Source organism: Zonotrichia leucophrys, chromosome Z (genome assembly GCF_028769735.1).
Source record: "Zonotrichia leucophrys gambelii isolate GWCS_2022_RI chromosome Z, RI_Zleu_2.0, whole genome shotgun sequence".
NCBI classification, from domain to species: Eukaryota; Metazoa; Chordata; class Aves; order Passeriformes; family Passerellidae; genus Zonotrichia; species Zonotrichia leucophrys.
In genome coordinates this window covers 54,946,852-54,965,931 of record NC_088200.1, presented here as the reverse complement: position 1 = coordinate 54,965,931, position 19,080 = coordinate 54,946,852, and the positions used below count along the sequence as shown (strand labels likewise).

Genomic DNA, 19,080 nt, shown 5'->3' with positions numbered 1-19,080 from the left:
ACGCTTGTGATCCAAACAGGTCTTCAGATGCACATTTGGACAAAGAGTTGCCTTTCCTCCCCATAGTAAATCCTGCCCTTTTTCTCTCATGCATGAACTATTAGAAGTCAAAGGGAGCATGGGCAGCCACAGACCAGCCCTGACCCTTAGGCTTGTTTAGATCTGGGGACCTTTTCATAAGACACATTAAAACTGTAGTTCACATTGGGCATTTGGCAGAATGGCCAAGCTGGCCCCAAACACTGTGTTATGAATCTATGTACACTTGTCCACATAACTCATATCCTTCTTCTTCCTACAGAGCTCTTTATTCTCGCCTTAGAATCATAACCAGAGAATCATAAGGCTGGAAAACACCCTTAACATCATCAAGTCCACGACTAAACTACTTACCTAAGCTCCATTTCTCCACATCTTTTAAGTACCTCCACGGATGGGGGCTCAACTGCTTCCCTGGGCAGCCTGTTCCAATGCTTGACAAACATTTTGGTGAAAAAATTACTCTTAATACCCAGTCTAAACTATCCCTGGCACAACTTGATGCCATTTCCTCTTGCCCTGTGTTTTGTTACTTGGGAAAAGAGGCCAATCCCCACCTGGCTACAGCCTCCTGTCAGAGAGTTGTAGAGAGTGATAAGGTCACCCCTGAGCCTCTTTTTTCTCCAGGCTAAACACCCCCAGATTCCTCAGTCACTCCTCATGGAACTTGTGCTCCAGACCCTTCACCTACTCCATTGCCCTTCTCTGGACACACTCCAGCACCTCAGTGTCTTTCTTGCAGGGAGGCATCCAGACCTGGACACAGGATAGGATGGGTGCCCTCACCAGTTCCAAGTACAGAGGGGACAATCCCTGCCCTGGTCCTGCTGGCCACACTATTGCTGATACAGGCCAGGATGCCATCCACCTTCTTGGCTGCCTGGGCACAGCTGGCTCAGCTGGCTGTCAACCACATTTATAACTTACCTTTTGACCTATATTCAGAGCAAAATAAAAGTAAATTTTCTTTCTGTTTTTAAGAAGAACCTGTAGATGTAGATGCATTTTAGATACTTCATTTACAACTAAGAACTAAGGAATGTTTTTTGTGATATCTGTTTATGTTTATATCATGCCGTGTTTTCCACATAAGCAAGCAGAGGCATAAGGATTCATATTGAAAGTATAATTGAAAATGCATTTCAGATGTTTCACCTCCTATCTTCTCTTTGTAGGAGATCTATCTCTCTTCAATAGTGCATTTGGTGGTTTGGACTGGCTTCCAAAGAACTACTTTGTAGAAGTGGTACTTAAATTGTGACTGCCTTAGATAGAGAGCAGCTGAAGCTGCTAAATAGGCTCTCTGCTTTTTCAGTCTGTGAATAGAAGAGGTCTCTTCATAGAGGTACAAATGTAGCAATGATAGATAAAATTTCTGCAAATAATATTCTACAAATTGTACAAATAATAGTTTTGTTCAGTGTAATGCAGGCCAAGATAAAGCTGTTTGTCAAAATTCTTGGTGTATTTTGGGTAATAGTGTATATGTATTATCCAGATCCAGCTTGCACGACTCTATTATACAAACTATTCCTGAAGAGGAGACTTTAATAATGGAAAGAATTGAATATTTATATTGATGATTAAGATTCAGATAAGTCCTTATTAAGATAAGTCCTTAGTGTACTGCATAGGGGAAAAGGACACTAAAAGCTATGTATTAAAAGCCCTTGCACTTGGAAGTAAGCAATCTATTAGGAAAGCAGCTTGGAAGGAAATTAATCTTTTGATAGGCAGCTTATATCATTGGAGGCTTCCTTACCTCTGAATTGCTGATATACCAGGGCTCCAATCTGATTTGGAAGTTTCTGATTTCCTAGAAGCATTGGGTCAGATGTTCAGTGTTTTCATTATAGATAAATTGAAAGAAATCTCTCCTAGGTAAGGCACTTCCATTAAGCAAGTGTCAGGTACAAAGGAAAACTTAATTTATGTTTGAATTTTGTTATAGGCAACTTGATCTTTACTGTGCCATACCAATTTGTTTATGGAGAGAGTTCAGCTTTTAAGAAGTTTTGGAAATGTAATGCAGAGCTGTTATTTCTCAGCCAACTTTCCAACTTTTTCAGTTTGGTTTTTTTTTGTTTCTGTCCCTGAAATCTATAGACAAGTTGTATTTTGAATACACATGCACAAAAAACTCCTGCAAACACAGGAATATTTTCTTTCTATAATAAATGTTATGTTATGCAATATTCACACATTAAAAATGATCAAGAAAAGCATGGTGGAATAATAGGGGGAGGGGGGCTTCATAGTATTTTGTGTCCTCTTTTACACCACATTGTGAGTTAGTGTTCTCCATTCAAATACTTAGACTTTGGAAAACCCAAAGCTAGATGGAGAGCGTCATTGTATTTTACTGACAGCTGTGTTGGGCTTGATTTACCACATTACAGGAGGAACTATAGCAAAGCCTTGTGGTGATGGCATGAGGAGGTGCAGAATTAGCACCTGTATCAGTTTTAATGCTGTTTGCAAAGAATATTAGTGGTTTTTTAAATTTGTTTTCTGTACCAATATTTTTTTTTACTTTTCAACAGGATCCACTCTGTGTAGCTATGAACTACAGCCATCAGAATATACAACAGACCCAAGGGCTGCCAAGTTATGTCCTAAATATCCTGTTCCAGAGAGGTAATATGATCAAGTTGTATGATTTGGGGGGAGGGAGCAGAGATTTGTTTTGATCATGAACTTTAGAAAATACCAACACATGTTCACTCTTACCAGATAGGTGTTTTAGTGTATTATTGTATATATTTCTAAAATTCAGTTTTTAAAAGGTAGTGAAAATAATAGTCAAAGAAAAACCCAAATTATCTGTGTATGTGTTACTGAAACTATTTAATTGTTATCTCCAAATTCTCGTCTCATATGACAAACACTGTTCTAAGTATCAGGTGTTTTACTGCCTTTCACCCTATCTATAGCCAGCTGCCTATCAGCAATGCAGATCTGAGACAATCATGGAACATTTTTAATCTTTGGGAGAAAAAAATATGTAGGGATGCACAGCTCTCTGCAGCATTCACTTCTTATACCTTACGTCAGCCAGTCAGATAGATGCAAATTGCTTCATTTTTTACTCTTTCAGTCTGCAAATAACTAATATAGGGATAGTTCAATACCAAAAGGAGGGCTGTATTTTATTAACAGATCATTTTGAGGTTTATTTTTTTAAGTGTTACATTAGACTGCTGTTTGTTAAATAGGATTGGAAAGTTCATGGCTTCATGAACTCTTGTAGCTGTGCTGCCTGGACCTCCAGAGATGAGCATTGCTGAGAAAAGAAGTGATGTGTTAGTGTTGTTCGCAGCCTTCTGTCAGTAGTTGCACTAACTCAAGAAGAACCATGTTGTGTTTTCTCAAAATTTAGCTTCTCAAATATACTCAGTAGTGAGTGGTAACTGCAGAGTCTTTTCTTATGCATAGTTTTCTGTTACGTTTTTTGTAAATATTTGTTCTAACGAACTTGTTCTACAAACTCTGATTTTAAGTCTTTCTTGTACATGTGGTAGCCTCTCCACTGAACCTTTTTCTCTAATATTATAGTGACAATTAGTGGCAGCTGGCATATTAGCTTTTTAAAAAATTTCCCAATATAGATTGATATTCCAGCTAGCCAGCTGTTACTGCCATAATACAAAAACAAATAAAAACTTCAGTGCCAGCTTGCATACTGAAAAGACTTGTTAGTTCTAATTTTTGCCAGAATTATATTGACTTCTCATAGTGTGTTCTAACGTCATTTAATCTCAATAAATACAGCTTAGTAAGAAAACAGAAGGATAGAATAATGTATCAGAGCTCTAATGATGTTATGTAAATTCCTCATAAAAACAACCTTATGTTATTTTAAATAAACTATTGTGTAGGTGTAGTATTTTCACTTTTTGATATAGTATCACTAAAATATATGATTCATTTGAGCATTTTTGAGATTGAAAAGTTTGAACTTAATGCCCTAAGGCAAAAAAGGCCAACATTGTATCTGTAAACAACTGGTTTTCAGGTTTTTATAGTTAAATTATTTGAGTAAGTGTAATTTGAAGGACAAATGTAATCCTGTTGAGACAACCAAATGAAAACCCAACATCTTGTAGACTGAGGCATTCAGGAAGAACTTACCTAACAGTCACATTTGATCTGTGTCATGGTTTAATGCCATCCAACAACCCAGACACCCACAGCCAATTGCTTGTTTCCCCATGAGCAGGCCTGGCGAGAGAACTGGAAGGGTAAAAGGTAAAAAGCTTGTTGGTTGATATAAAGGTGGTTTAATAAGGGAAGGAAAGCTGCACACATAAGCAAAGCAAAACAAGGAATTAATTAATTAATCACTTCCCAGGGACAGGCAGATGTTCAGCCATTCCAGGAGAGCAGGGCCCCATCACATGCAACAGTTATTTGGGAAGACAAACACCATCACTTCAAACGTGCCCTCCTTCCTCTTCTTTCCCCATGTTTATATCCTGCACATGATGCCATGTTTGGATGTTTGGAATATCACTTTGGTCACTTTGGGTCACCTGTCCTGGCTGTATCTCCTCCCAGCCTCCCATACACTCAAAATGTCCTTGCTAGCATGTCGGTAAAAAAGAACTAAAGGCCTTGGCTCTGTGCAAGCCCTACTCAGCAATAACAAAAACATCTCTCTATTATTAACCCTGTGTTCAACACAAATCCAAAACCACCTCCATACCAGCCACTTCCTACGCCAGCTGAAATCAGTGCAATCTGTCGAGACTTATGAACCCTCTGATTCTCATTAGTTCCATGGGATGGAGGTAGCATATGGAGTGAAGATTATCCCTTGATGTTTTCTGTTTGATGACCAGGCTTCTTCACAGCCTTCAGCTGAGGCTGTCAATGGACTCTTACCATCCATCTTCAAGGTATTATGTCCAACTTTGACAGAGTAGTGCAGTCTAGTAGTGCAGTCAGCAGTATGTATTTCTTCTACACCCCACCTAGATCAGCTTCTGTAGACATGACTGCATGTTTAGAGGGCCTTGGAGGAAAACCTGTCCAGTTCCCTGCAGCATTTATCTGTAAATCAGCTGTGCCGAACTGTGCTAAGGGACTGCCCTGTGGAGGTTATAAAGAGCAGCTAGCAGTGTTATTCTAATTGGAATCCTCCTCACTCACACAGGTTGCTGTACTACCCGTGTACATACACAGGGGTAGTAGCAAGAGGAAAAAATTCTTTGCAATCTAGTACTTGAGTAATCAGATGGATCTCTTAACTTCATTTGAATGATGCTTTAAAAGTACAGCTGCTGAGACCATCATCTACTGGCTTCAACTTCATTAGTTCTTGTTTATGATTAAGAATCATGTTGCTATTCTTAGAAATTTTTCCCTGTCAGTAGGTAATATACCAAGATATAATGAAGAGTTCATATAAAATAGTGCAGGTCATAGAGAATAGATCTGTTATTGTGTTTTTTATTGGGACACTTTACCTCACCTACTCATTCAGTCAGAACCACTGGAGCAGAAGCAGATCTCAAAAGTGGATTCTCAGGAGTCCCATTTACTCAAGAAAGCTTGTAGGAACTACTAACCTATTTTTTTTTATTAATTAAAACAAACTTAACAATTAATTACTGTACATGAAAATAGTTAACTTAAAATAGGTAGTGAAATTGCTTTAGGTTAAGAGATATTAGATGACTAATATAAACTCTGATGCAAAAAGCATGTTTTCTTTCATTGGGATATATTTTGGAAGAGTTCCCTTTTCAAAGCGAATATTTTTGTATTGGGATGCAGGAATAACATTATTTTGCCTACTCCCACCTCAAAATTTGGGCTTTCTTGCTGGTAGCAACAACTTACAAGTGCTCTAAGTTTTCTGAAAAGTTGTAGCAGTTAACAATTAAATAAACCTCTCAAATGTCAGTCTTTTTCAGTAATATGCCATATAATAAGCAGCCATATTCCAAAATAGGTTATGTTTTAAGAAGCTAAGAGGATACCTGGGCTGCCTTTTAAGTAGGGCAGACATCATTATGGGTTTGTTTTTTACTAACTGTGACTAATGCATAATTACTTTGCTGTACTTAACTGCTGTGTTCATTCCTACCCAAATGCAGACCATCAATATGAGCATCTTCAAATGCGTTTACCTACTCAACACAGTAATCCTATAGAATTTGCGATCATCAGTGAGTTTAAACAAAAACCTAGGATTAACTAATTAATTACCTAGAAATGGCAGGTGATCATAATTTCTCCCAATTTCCTTACAGAATAGTTACACTTTAATTGTTTTCCGTATGTCATCCTTTTTCCCCAGAAAAGCAATGGATGGGGAAATATGTGCCTAAGGCAGCTGGTTTATTCACTATGTGTTTAAAATTGTGGCTAGAATTTTAGAAAGACATGTCTTTAAAAGTAGTTCTTGAGGACAGAAAATGGTTGGTTTATAGGTCATTGCTGAAATGGGGAAACTGCAGAAGATTATATTCATTGCTGGTATAGTCCACCAAAATTTTTCAAGTAAGGAAGACTGGGCAGGTAAAACAAGAGAAAAGACTTTTTTTTCATTGGATCCAGTTACAGGAAGGAATATGTAATTCATGTCTGAAATGTAATTGGGAATTGATCAAATGATGTAATAGGCCACTTTGAAATCTGACATAGTTTATGACCATGGCAGATGGCTACTAAATGGGAGACATTTAGAAAACAAAATCACCCACTTTTAAAGGAAAGTTGTTGCTCTTTTGTGTCTTTCTCTTGATAGCAGGTTTTTCATAGCATTCTACAAAGTTTAGTGCATAGTCTCAATAGTTTTTTGTGAGGGCCTTTCCAAAACACTTCAAAACAATAAAGGCATCCTGGCATGTTTTGCATAGTTCTAAGAAAGTTAATGAATATAAACACTGTGATTGTAATATTCAGTACAAGAACTAGCTTAGTATGGGGAAAGACTAGGAATAAATGCATTCATTTTGCTTGGCAGCAGTTTTGAATGCTGATGTCCTTTAGTGCAAAATAGATACTCTGAAGAAGAGTATTGTTATTCTGCAATTTCTTTTGCTGCAAATATGGACCAGTATTCCATTTTAAAATGAGTGAAAGGCATTGTTTCAGCTGCTGGTTCACACCTGACACTTGAAAGAAAGACATTTAAGTGGAAATAGGAACATATACTTTCTGTGCCTTGTCATTTAAGGGTGGGAGGGTAATAATATCCTATTGGAGTGTGCATTCCAGCCTCATAGGGTTGTTTGTAAGAACTGCATCACTTTTCATTATGATCATCCTCATTTCAGCAGCACTTGTTCATTCAACACATGGTTTCTGGTTATGATGTTATAAGGGTAGAATGATTGCATCTATTCACCTTTCATTTATGTGTTGATGTGGCATTTATATTAAGTAGGAGTAATTTTTTTTTCTGATTTTTTTTTTCTTGTGTCACCAGTGCACCTATTCCATTCTTCCATCGCTGTGCTCCTGTGAACATTTCCTGCTATGCCAAGTTTGCAGAGGCCCTGATCACCTTTGTCAGTGACAGTAGTGTCTTACACAGGCTGATTAGTGGAGTTATGACCAGCAAAGAGATTATAATGGGACTTTGCTTGTTATCACTAGGTAATTGTTTTTCTCATTACTAGCTATTTCTTAGTGTACTCCATTAGGAGGTTGCTAACACACTCTAACCACATTATGAGCAAAAAACCTGTATAATAGCAAAAATCCCTTAGAAAATTATTCAGAATGCTTTTTAAAAATTTTATTTGGGAGCTGGGTAACTTATTCATAAGTAATATACTGGTTTTGTTTCTCTTGTTTCTATGAGATAGAGGATGCATGGCTGTTAATTAGCCAACATTAATTTTGATATAGTTAAGAGAACATCCACCTTTTCTTAATTTTTTATAGTATTCCCCTTTCCCATTTGTAGTAGTCATCTTCTACCAACTCAAGTCCGAATAAACCCTTTCCAAATATAAAAGACAGGTTGAGAAATGCAAAGTAGCACATTCTGATTGGATGTAGGGCATTTAATTTGTTTCATTTAACATACTTGCACAAAGATATGAGAACTTGAAGAGTGAAAACTAGAAAATCAGGTGCCCATTTGTTGCACTGTATGTTACCTCCTTCTTCCCCTTCCTTCAAAATTAAAAGCTTCTGGTCTTTGAAAATCTCAGCCTTTTCTGAAGAGCTGGAAATTCCCAACAATACAGAGTTGCTGAATTTTTTCTGTAGCTGTGAGATGCCTCTAGCCTATCAAGTGACACTTAGTGCTGCACTGAAGAGCTGCTTTAACAAAGTCATCTTGTTTGAGGTGGGATGTTGCCCACTGACATAAATTGCTTTCCTAGTGAGTCCATTTTACTCATGCAAAGTATAAAATCTGAAATCCTAAAATGGGAGTATCATGATATTAGCTATTCATATGAGAGTGTATTATGTAGAAAGAAACACTGCAAAGCTGTATCAGATATAGGGATCTTTTGTTTTCAGTTTCCTTTTGTGGTTAAAGAAAAGGGTAGGGGAGAAGGAAGGGAAAAGGAAAGAAAAAGAGGAGGATGCTAGATACCATTAACCCCTTCTACATACACACAAAAGACCATTGTGTATTTTTTTCAACTGTAGCTTGAAAGCTGTTTATTTTTACATCTTGACAGCTTCAGTATTTGGTAATAATGGTAGAAAACTGTTTGAAATCTGAAAGCTAGTGGCTGATTCACAGTTCTACTGTTCAGTTAGAGTCAGAAGTTAGTACAGAATTTACATATAGTTAATTTAAAAAATAGTTTTTGTAATTTCATAGTTAAACAGAAATTATTTGTTTTAAAACAGGGGGTTAGACTGTGCTTCAAAAAGCCAGGTTCCAGTGGCTTGCATGTGACTGCTGAACACAAACGTGTATGTGTTAAAATACAAATACGTACTTGTACACACCACTCACTTAGCCTTAGCTGCTGTAAAGTTTTTTACTTGTAACTGGCATGACATTTCAGAATACACAGGTATCATATTAACTGCACTGGTTTGATATGTGTATTTGAGTACAGACTCTGCCCTGGTCCTCAGGAGGTGTGCTCATGTTACCAGACTCAAAGTACTGTCATGCCTCCTTGCTGTCTGTTTGGTCATTGTCTAAGTACATCTCTGTCTGTATGCATGCATTATGTCTTGTGTTGATGTATCGTGTAAATGTATTTATGCTCTCTTTGTTTTAATCAACATTATCAAAGCAGAAGTTGTAGAGATGCCTAATTTTCTTAACTATCTATTCAGTGAGTTTGTAAGCCTCAAAAAAGAAACCTGTCTGTAAAAATTCTGTTGGAAGGCAGTTCCCTTAGTACAGTGGGAAAATTAGGAAGGCTGTATCTACTTGAAGTAATTAGTCTGCTTATTTTATTTGTCTTCTTTTGCAGTGTTGTCCATGATTTTGATGGTTATAATAAGGTACATTTCAAGAGTACTTGTCTGGATTTTAACAATTCTTGTCATTCTGGGATCACTTGGTAAGTCTTGTTTGTTTCCCACTTGGAGTGCCCAGTTCTAATCCTTGTGCTCCATTTCCTCAGCCCAGCTACAATTCTCACACACTTGGATCATGCATTTCCCTTCAGCCTTTTTTTTTTGAGTCCCTTTCCAGATGCACATCCAAAATGCCACCTTAGTAATTGCAGATCTCTCTCAGAGAGTACATTGCTCCTTGGATATTTGCACACCCTGCTTGGCATCAGTCATCATGTCAGCCTAGCTCACTAGAGCCCACAGGTGACAGTGCAGGAGATTCCTCACAGCACTTGTAGCACAACCCTAAATGCTGCCTACTTCTTTACCTGCCTTCCAAACAGGTCAGCCAGGCAGCTAAGCCTGGGTGTGTCTGGTGGTACTCCCATGCCTCAGCTGGTGCATGAAGAAATCAAAGGGCAACTCTTGCTCATGCAGCTGAATATATTTACAACTCTGACATGTTCGTTAGCCCTTCAGTTCTTTGAATAGCTCTTTGAGACCCATTCTTGAAGAGAGGAAGTAAAGGTGCTTCTCCAACAATTCTAATTAAATTATTGTATTTCTGTATGACTCAGGAACACCTGCATGACCTAGATCATATGTGAAATGCCACCAGGCAAGCTATCTTGGAAATGACCACAGGTTGTCTCCTCCAAAATTATGTAGCTTGTGTGAAAATAGTCTTATTTTGTCACATTAGCTTTTAAACTCATAAAACGAAAGTTTTCTACACTTATTACTGAGTAGCTAAGCCAAAATGTCTGGGCAGATGACTGCACAGAAAGAAAAAAAAATAGAATAATCACATTAGGAAGCACTAGTGATTTAATTCTCGCAATTCAAGACTGCAATGGATGGAGAAAATCAGCAGACCACCTGTATTTTTTCAGGATCACTTTGGTTTTCTAATTAATGGCCTCACAATCTGTGATCAGGGAAAAGGAAAAATATGCATTTTCTTTTCCATTTATATTCCCTTTAGAAGCTGAGCAGCCATGTTGAGTCAAACAGTTGAATAACTTATCTTACTGGCATCTGTTACTATGTTCTAGAAGGTTACATCCATTAAAATAATAGATTGAATAAAACCTCATCTTTTATGACATATACTGCTTGTTCTGTCTTGACTGTTTGTTTAGGAGGTGTCAAAAGAGCATTCTTCATTTTAGACCTGAACAAAGTATGTTCAGCAAAAACATGGCAATCACAGAATCACAGAATGAGTGAGGTTGGAAGGGACCACAGAGGCTCATCTGGTCCAACCTCCCTACTCAGCTTATGCATTTGATTCAGAAATACCAGCAGAACAGAGAAGGACAATTAAAAGAGAAAAGAAATGTACCAGAGAGGAGAGCTTATCTCCCTGAGGGGCTGGAGATCTGTGTTCAAGAAAAGTTATAGCTGCTTGGAAAAGCAGCTAGAATAGGAGAATGTTTTTCTGGCCATAAGGCTAGGATTAACATAATAGGGGTGAGAAGACAGTACCTCACATTGTATTTTCCTCCTGTGCCTTTTACTGATGTTTTTTCTGGTGTCCAAGACATTGTGTGAGGCATGTTTAGCTACATATCATTAAGGTGCTGTTTCCAGCGTCAAGCTGATGCTTGTTGTTTGTAGTCTTCCCAGGAACAGTAGACTCCTTGCTTTGTTGTTATTTCACATCCTAATCCAAAGGTCTGTCTCTATTTTCCCTCCTAAATTCTTACTCCCTGCACACACCTATACATTCATACATACAGCCTACCACAGAACTATTTATTCTTCCTTTTGTTCTTTTATTACCTGTGTAGTGGGAGCTGTGCTATTTGCTGTTAGGGCTTTCCATGAAGTAGTTTTTCAATGCAGTTTACCCTAAAACACAGAGTCAAGGTTCTGCAAGTCTCTTAAGTGGTCATAGTATGGTGAGACTGTGAAAAGAATATATTCACTTGAGAAGAAGGCAACAGAGGAGAACTAGGTACTTCTCCCTCCTCTCAAGGTCCTGTTGGGTTGAGCATCAGTGCTTTGGAGTATTCACTACCAGACTAGACTTAAAAGGAAAGAACTGTTTTATTTCTCTGGGACTAGGTGGTATATATCACACAGAGGATTAATTTATTTATCCTTCTTCTTTTCTCACTAAAACATAGGTGGTACTGGAGTCCTGTGGTGGCTCTATGCTAAACAACGAATGTCCGCTGGTGCTCTTGAGACCCAAATAGCCAAAGACAATCTTCAGGCTCTCTTGATCTATGCCATTGCAGCTACAGTCTTCACGGTATGCTTTGCTAATGATGGTATTATTTTCTGCTCTTGTCTTCCTGTTAATCTCTATTTTTTGTCCAGGTGAAAGCATTGTATTGCACACATTTTGGAACAGTTTATTTCTGCCACAATTTCTGTTGAAGTGATTTTCTTTCATTGTGCTATTTTTTTAACTTTTAGGAATTGTTCTCTAACACCTGATTATGAGTCAGGGGAGACTTTCTAGGAGCTGTTCTGTTATCTGATTTTAAGTCAGGAGAGACTTTCTAAGCCTGCAGCTACTTTCATCTACTGTAAAATATCCACAGGGACTTCTAAGAATAGGTATGATACTGGACTGCCAATCCAAAGAGATTTTTCTTAGGTTCTCAGTTCAGAGGTACTTAGTAATTTCAGTGTATTAATAGTCCTTAGCCTACTTCTGAAAGAAGTTGTTCGTAAATCATTATGAATTGAAATACTAACACCATTTTAACCAATTTGTCTTCTTTGGGCCTTGCTGTTAATTTCAGAGTCATTGAATTTACTATTGGAGACTGACAATGTTTGACTAACTTCACAGGAATTGTAGACTTCCTCTTCTGTTCTTTTTGCTTCACATCCTAATCCAAAATTTCCTCTCTGTTCCCTTTCCTAGATTCTTACTCCCTATATTATACACATATATACATACATCCTATAAGACTACCATGCCATGGTCAGATATAAATTTTAAATTACCTTTCTTAAAGGTAATTAAAGGTTAAAACTGGCTGATTTCACTGCTTTGTAAAAGAAATTGAGGATAGAACCTGGTCTTGTCTCATCAGCTTAAAGCTGTGATGATTCCAAATACGTACTTATGAGAATGGAATTCACCAAAAGTATCATTTGGAAAATAATTTATTACCAGAAGAAGCTGATAGAGGTTTTACATTTTGATCTTGTGATTTTATAGATAATGTGTTAATTTAGTGTATTTGAATATCCTAACTGTGTGAAAGAGTATCTTGATTCCGTTTCAGTACTCTAAAATGCGATTTGGAAACTTCTCCCTCCAGGTTGTCTTGTTCTTGATCATGTTAATTATGCGCAAAAGAGTAGCTCTCACCATTGCCTTGTTCCACGTAGCTGGCAAGGTCTTCATTCACCTGCCACTGTTAGTCTTCCAGCCATTTTGGACATTCTTTGTGCTTATCCTCTTCTGGACATACTGGATCACTGTCCTGCTTTTTCTTGGTACTACAGGTAAGCAGTGACTTACTTTAAATAATTTTCATTTCATTGTTGTATGATTTGTAGCAGAGTTGACGAAAAACCCTGTGGGAGTCTCAAAGAAAAAGGCCCACTTGTTGTGCTTCTATTCCTGTCTGCTGCTTCACTGCCTTCAGGTTATTGTGCACTTGAGTCTTAATTCCCAGCATGGTACTCTGTGTGTTAGGATGGCTTTTTGATTTGATGCAAGTTGGCTTGCTGCAAACTATGAGACACTAATAATAAAACTGCTGTAGCAATTTTTCAAATAATTCCCTCTAATTTTTCACACACAAGTTAAAGACAGCATAAACTTGGAGTCACCAAGTACTGTACTCACACAGATGAGTACACAGTAAGGGAAGGACCATTGCGCACAATACTGTCTCCCACAATGTAAATATTGTGATTTTAGTTTTCAGTTGTTTGTAACTTAAGTGTCCAGTATTATTCCAGAATCAATAGGGATATTTTTCTGCTGCTTGTGCATTGCATTCTGAGAGCAGCCAATGTACTGCTAATTCCTGCCTGCTCTTCAGTATGTAGAAGGTGAAATCTTTGTTTGTTTTCAGGGTCTGACAAGAGCTTCTAGAATTAATCAACCCCATAGGTCCAAATCTTAGTTACTTCAGTAAAAAAAACCACCACAGCAGATGCTTTTTAAACAGTCTGTTATTTGCAGTACATTGTAGGTAACAGAGACTGTCATTCATTATTAAATGTCTTAAAATTTTGAAACATGTTGTTTGCTACTGACCCAAAAGTAGCAGTGTTTCAAGTCACAAGGCTATTTCACAGTAATACAAAATAAATATTTTTCATATCATGAGTTCTAGCAAAGGTTGGAGGCAATAGAATTCATATGTTCCTGTTCTCATTACTGATGGAATTTTTAGGTTTCATTGCATGCTGTGCTATGTGCAGAAAATGGTCACCACTGAAAGTCTCAGCCCTGTCCTTCATTTTCTGAGTCAGACCACTGCACAGGCACTTAGTTTGTAGGAGAATGTAGTCTGATATTAAAGTTAACTGACAGAACCCTTCAAACTGCCTTGATTTTGCAAAAACTATCTTATCTTTTTAGCTTATATATACTCAGTATCATCACTGTTATCAGTTAAACAAACTTTCTGCAAATAAGGCCAAATTCTTGTTCACCAAAATCAGAATTATTTCAATAGTAAACATATTGACAAGAAAACATTCATTTTATATGTAAGTATAAAAACATAACTAAGAATGTGGGTAAGGTGCTGTCAGTGCTAAGTCAAAACAATGCTTTTCAAGGTAAGCACTTTATACACACTTCCTTGCAGTGTTTTTCTGAATCTCATCAGCTGTTCATGTAAATGTTGTATAAGGTGAAACATCTCACTGTGCATTAACACATTGAAATAGAGCTTATCTTAGCTCTGACATGCTGTCAGTCTCTGTACATTATATTGATATTCATATTAGACAAAGAGTTGATGCATTTTTGAATATATGAAATGACATATTTAGAATTTCTAAGGCTGCTCCATATGTCTGCTACTAGCTTTAAAGCTACAAGAGCTTACCATAGGGAAAACAAAAGTCATTGTTAATGTTGACATCTACGTGTAAGGAGCTGATACTGATTCCTGCTGTATGAAAAATACTGATAAGGCAGCAAACTCAGATTTGAAATTACTGAAGTAGACTTCCATTATGTTTAACTATGTGAATTTTTGCTATGAGATGGTGGTTAGTTGTGGAATTTTTTTAGTGTATTTTTTTCAAATACCATTATACTTATTGTTAATGTGGTAATTGTAAATTTAAAACTATGAGTAGAAACTAGAGAGGTTTCTGCTGTAACTGGCTATGAGCTGCTAATACCATATGCTTCCTTCATTATGAGTTCATGTAAGCATCATTTTGCTTTTTACCCTCATTCATTTCTAGGTAGTCCTGTCCCAAATGAAGAAGGATTTGTTGAATTTCGGATGGCAGGTCCTTTGAAATACATGTGGTGGTACCACGTAGTGGGACTCATCTGGATCAGCGAGTTTATCCTAGCCTGTCAGCAGATGACAGTAGCAGGGGCTGTTGTAACATACTATTTTACAAGGTAACGTTAACCTAGGAAGCTCTATCATGAGTAGCCTACACATTGACTTAGCAGAAATAATGAGCAGCAAGTTTTCTGGGGAGAATATTTGTGTCCATTGGGAAAGCGGGGGAACATTTAAATTGCCTTGACTCTTTTTAAATAATGTAAAGTCTGTTTTGCCATTTATAGATGGTATTCTTGACATATAAGACTTGAAGTATTATTTGCCTTGTAACCTGTGCACATTCTACAGGTATGGGTGGTTGTTTACAAAGTAGGATGAGTCTGGAAGGTCATCTGTTTTGCTAAATAATTAATGCTGATAAGATCTATAGCAGAGGTTAAAAATAATGAAAGCAATTGATTATTATTTTAATTGCAAAACAGTGCCCTTAAAATTATTTACAGTGCTTCACTAATCTTCAATAACCTTTCCTTCACAGGATTCCTGAAGATCTTATTAGATTAATAATTTATATATAGATCCTGACAAGATCATATAGAAATTAATGTAAAATTTTAAAGCTCCATATTTTATTGCTGTACTTGTGAACTAAATTGTGTATCAGTTTTTTGAATAATGTATGCAGGTATTTTTCAAGTGCATGATTCAGATCACAAATGTTTAATTGCTTTGTCTTTTTCATTGAGGCCGTTACCTGAACTACATTTGTCTTCTTTTCTGCCCTACTCTTTAAAATAATTCCAAAAGCAAGGAATCAATTTATTGTGCTGTCAGAAGTTTTGTTATTTTATTAATGATTAAGTTCTCCACTATACCAATCAAATAAATCTATGAGGTTATTACAAGATGTTACAGGGCTGTAATCTTGTGAATAATTAAACTAGATTGAGTATGGAATGAGGAAAATACAGAGGAAGGAGAATAACTCTGCACTGAAATAGATTGCTTAGCAATGTGTATGCTTCATCTGTAAGTTTATGTATTTCCTGTGGCCTGAGGGTGAATAATTGTTATTTCATCCGTACCCTGTAATTCCATGACAGCAATTTTATTTTAAGTTAGTAAATACTCATTTTTCTCTGTTATCTTCTTTTTGCATTGTAAGGTACAACCGTAATTTGAAATGTGACTTGTAAAAACAAAAAAGGCATTAATTTGCCCTTACCCATTATTTTGCACATGAACAGCTTTCCAAATCAAATGAGATGAGGTTGTCCATGGAGAAATGTTTTATACGTGTTCGCTGCTCATTCACTTAACCCGGATGGATTCCTTTCAACTCAGGCAATAACAGGCCTCAAAGTGTTTTGCATTACAGACTTTGCCCTGAAAATGAGGAAGTGTTTGGTTTGCCTGGGCATGAGACTCAAGCAATTTATGTGATTGTGCCTAACAAGGAGTAAAATTTGTCTTCCCCTAAAAGCTAATTGGAATAAAATACAGGGTAAACCTACTTTACTCATTAACATCTGAGGATTATGCAGATATTAGTTTCATGGAATGAAGAATCTACTTCTGTTTTCTTTTCTGAGTGAAATTCTCATCTCTTCCAAGCTGGGGAGATCCTTTATTTTTGAATGTTATCACATGTTTCTTAATATGCTTATTATCATGCTTTTATTTCCAATAAAGAAGAAGAGCCGTTCTTTAAATGTTTAATTAGTGCTATCCTTTGAGAGAGATGTATAAATGAGTTTCTTGGTAGAAAAGAATAATGGCATGAAACTGTGAACATGAGTATTTATCTGATAAATTAAAAATATTATAACTAGAGTGCATAAAATAACTTATTTTAAGGCTCAACCCTTGGTACCTTGAGGATATAACAGCTAAATCAGAAATTTAAAAAATCTGAGCAAAGAGTTTACCTGATCAATTAGTAGTATCCACTCCAAAGTCCATACAAAGATCTCCAAAAGAACAAGAGAGGAGAAGGCAAGTTAATCAGTATTCTTACTAAAAAAGTATTAGCACAGTTTCCTGTGTTTTGGAAGGTTTTGAATTGCATACCATCTGGTGCAACTTTAAGGGAATTGCCAGTTCTTAATAGTGGTAATGCAGCCAACTGCTAGTAAGACTACCTGGAAACAATGAGTGTTTCCAGCTGCTTGGAGAATCAGTGGCCAAGGTATTGGCAAAAACTGGTTAATATAGAAGTTAAAGTGTCACAGAGTTCATTGACAAGAATCACTCTACTACTTAGTAGATGATTAAAGCACACTTTAAAAAGGAAAAGTAGGACTAAAATCAGTTAATCTAAGACTAAACCTAAAATTATGTGGAAGCTAGGGATAATAAAAGCTAAGGATGAGAAAGCATAAGGATAAAAAGAAATGAGGGAGACCCTCTCATCAAATCACAAGGTTAACAGTAGGCTTTCTTGCCACTCTTAGCCCCAGGCTTCACCAACAGTGTAGGCCTAAAGAGTTAAACAGCACTTAAACTTAGCATCACTTAATCAATAGGGTAATTTAATGAATTTAGTGAAAGAGTGTATAGAATTTACTATGAGCACAACAGTGACTCAGTTACTTAGACCTGATTTACTTACCCCTGTAACATTCACAGTACATTTGCTGTAGCACATTCACACTCGTGTAGGTACAAGGTCCTCTCAAGTTTAGTGAAGTGCTCAGGTCAGATGCCTCTACATCTTCTCAAAAGGTGAAGGGTTGAGGTTTGAGAAGTGGGTTGTCAGCCTAGGCTCTGTCAGCAACATTTGATGTTGGTCCTCTGAGTATCACAAATTTAAGTGTTCAGTGGCTCAGAGAGGTCCCACTCAGAAGGAGGTGCTGGTCATAGCCCACTGTGGTCCAGGAGTTTAGAGGGTTGCAAGAGAATTGGCTTTAGTCATGGTAATTTTCCATCCTGTCCACAATTCAGGTCTGTTACTTTCTTTGAAAGTTCAATAACAGAAATGGTTGTTCTACCTAGGTTGATATTTGGGCACAAAAAATACGTTTACAAGGCTGTTCCTTTAAAAACAGGAGCCTGATAGACAGGACAAGTTCCTGGGAGCATACTGTGTTTCTGATAATTTTGAGGAGGTGAGCCCAGGTGCTGTTTGTCAAGACAGGGGTCTAACAAGCATTTCTGAGATTGTAATGCAGCCCAAGATGGGAAGGGACAAAGGGGATGCATCACCACATTACTCTTATGTGTTACAATTCAATTTAAACAGAAGAGCAAAGAAAACTAAGTCTTTGTGAATAAAATGGATTGAACACAGAAAGGTTCAAAATACACTCCAAAACTTGATTAAAGCCAAAGGAGGTTAGATGTTAGTGCCAACAAAACCAAAAAAAGTTTGTATATTTTATTTAATAGTAAAAGAGGCAAGGGGAAAGAAAGAGAAAAGAAAGGAATATGTAGAAAAAGAGCAGGGAGGGGAACAGGAAGAGGGACAGGGGTTAGGTAGAACCATACCATCCTTCAAGGGTTCCCCGCACCCCAGAAAGTATAGAATCCAGTGGATTCATATATATTTGGGCCAGGTAGGAATGCCTTGAGGGCAGGTTTGACACTGTCCCTTGCAACACTGTGGATCTGGTACATCATGTTGCTGTGCTCCAGTGCAAGATCTGGGGGCCCCTTGTGGGGATAACTTTTGCTGGGCCATGACAATCCGTCTGCTGTCATTCACGTGGATGTCCTGTAGATGTGGCTTTCTCAGGTGAAGAGGTGACTACACCTGGGCAGGTCTGCCCTACAGAGTATTGGCATTCACTGCCTCTTACCAGTGGCTTTTTCACCACACACCCAAGACCTGTCCTTCCCACCCCCACCCTTTAGTGCGAGGGCCTGTGCAAGTCTGGCAGCTGATAGTCCTGGGGCTGTGGTCTCTACCCCAAAGGTGTGAGGCTTAACCCTCCTGTGAGTGTTTTTATTTTTTTTCCAGCCCAGAATTCAGTCACTTTCTCTGATCTCCATCAACTTGAAATCCAGAGCCTCAGTCAGGAGGCTCATTCAGGGTGTGGTGGTCTTCCATGCAGCTTTTGTTATAAAGTTTTGCTTAATAGGCAAAAGTCCT

The 19,080-nt window shown here is 37.5% G+C and overlaps 1 protein-coding gene across 4 annotated transcripts in view; it reads left to right on the top strand.

The window, feature by feature from the left end:
- SLC44A1 (solute carrier family 44 member 1) overlaps positions 1 to 19,080 on the top strand; it is a 72,844-nt gene that overhangs the window by 38,487 nt on the left and 15,277 nt on the right. For all 4 annotated transcript variants that reach the window (XM_064736871.1, XM_064736870.1, XM_064736872.1 and 1 more), the window contains exons 5-10: positions 2,583 to 2,676; positions 7,478 to 7,647; positions 9,447 to 9,536; positions 11,664 to 11,791; positions 12,819 to 13,005; positions 14,938 to 15,103. In XM_064736871.1, the coding sequence (XP_064592941.1) occupies positions 2,583 to 2,676; positions 7,478 to 7,647; positions 9,447 to 9,536; positions 11,664 to 11,791; positions 12,819 to 13,005; positions 14,938 to 15,103 (835 nt within the window). The remainder of the gene's footprint in view (positions 1 to 2,582; positions 2,677 to 7,477; positions 7,648 to 9,446; positions 9,537 to 11,663; positions 11,792 to 12,818; positions 13,006 to 14,937; positions 15,104 to 19,080) is intronic.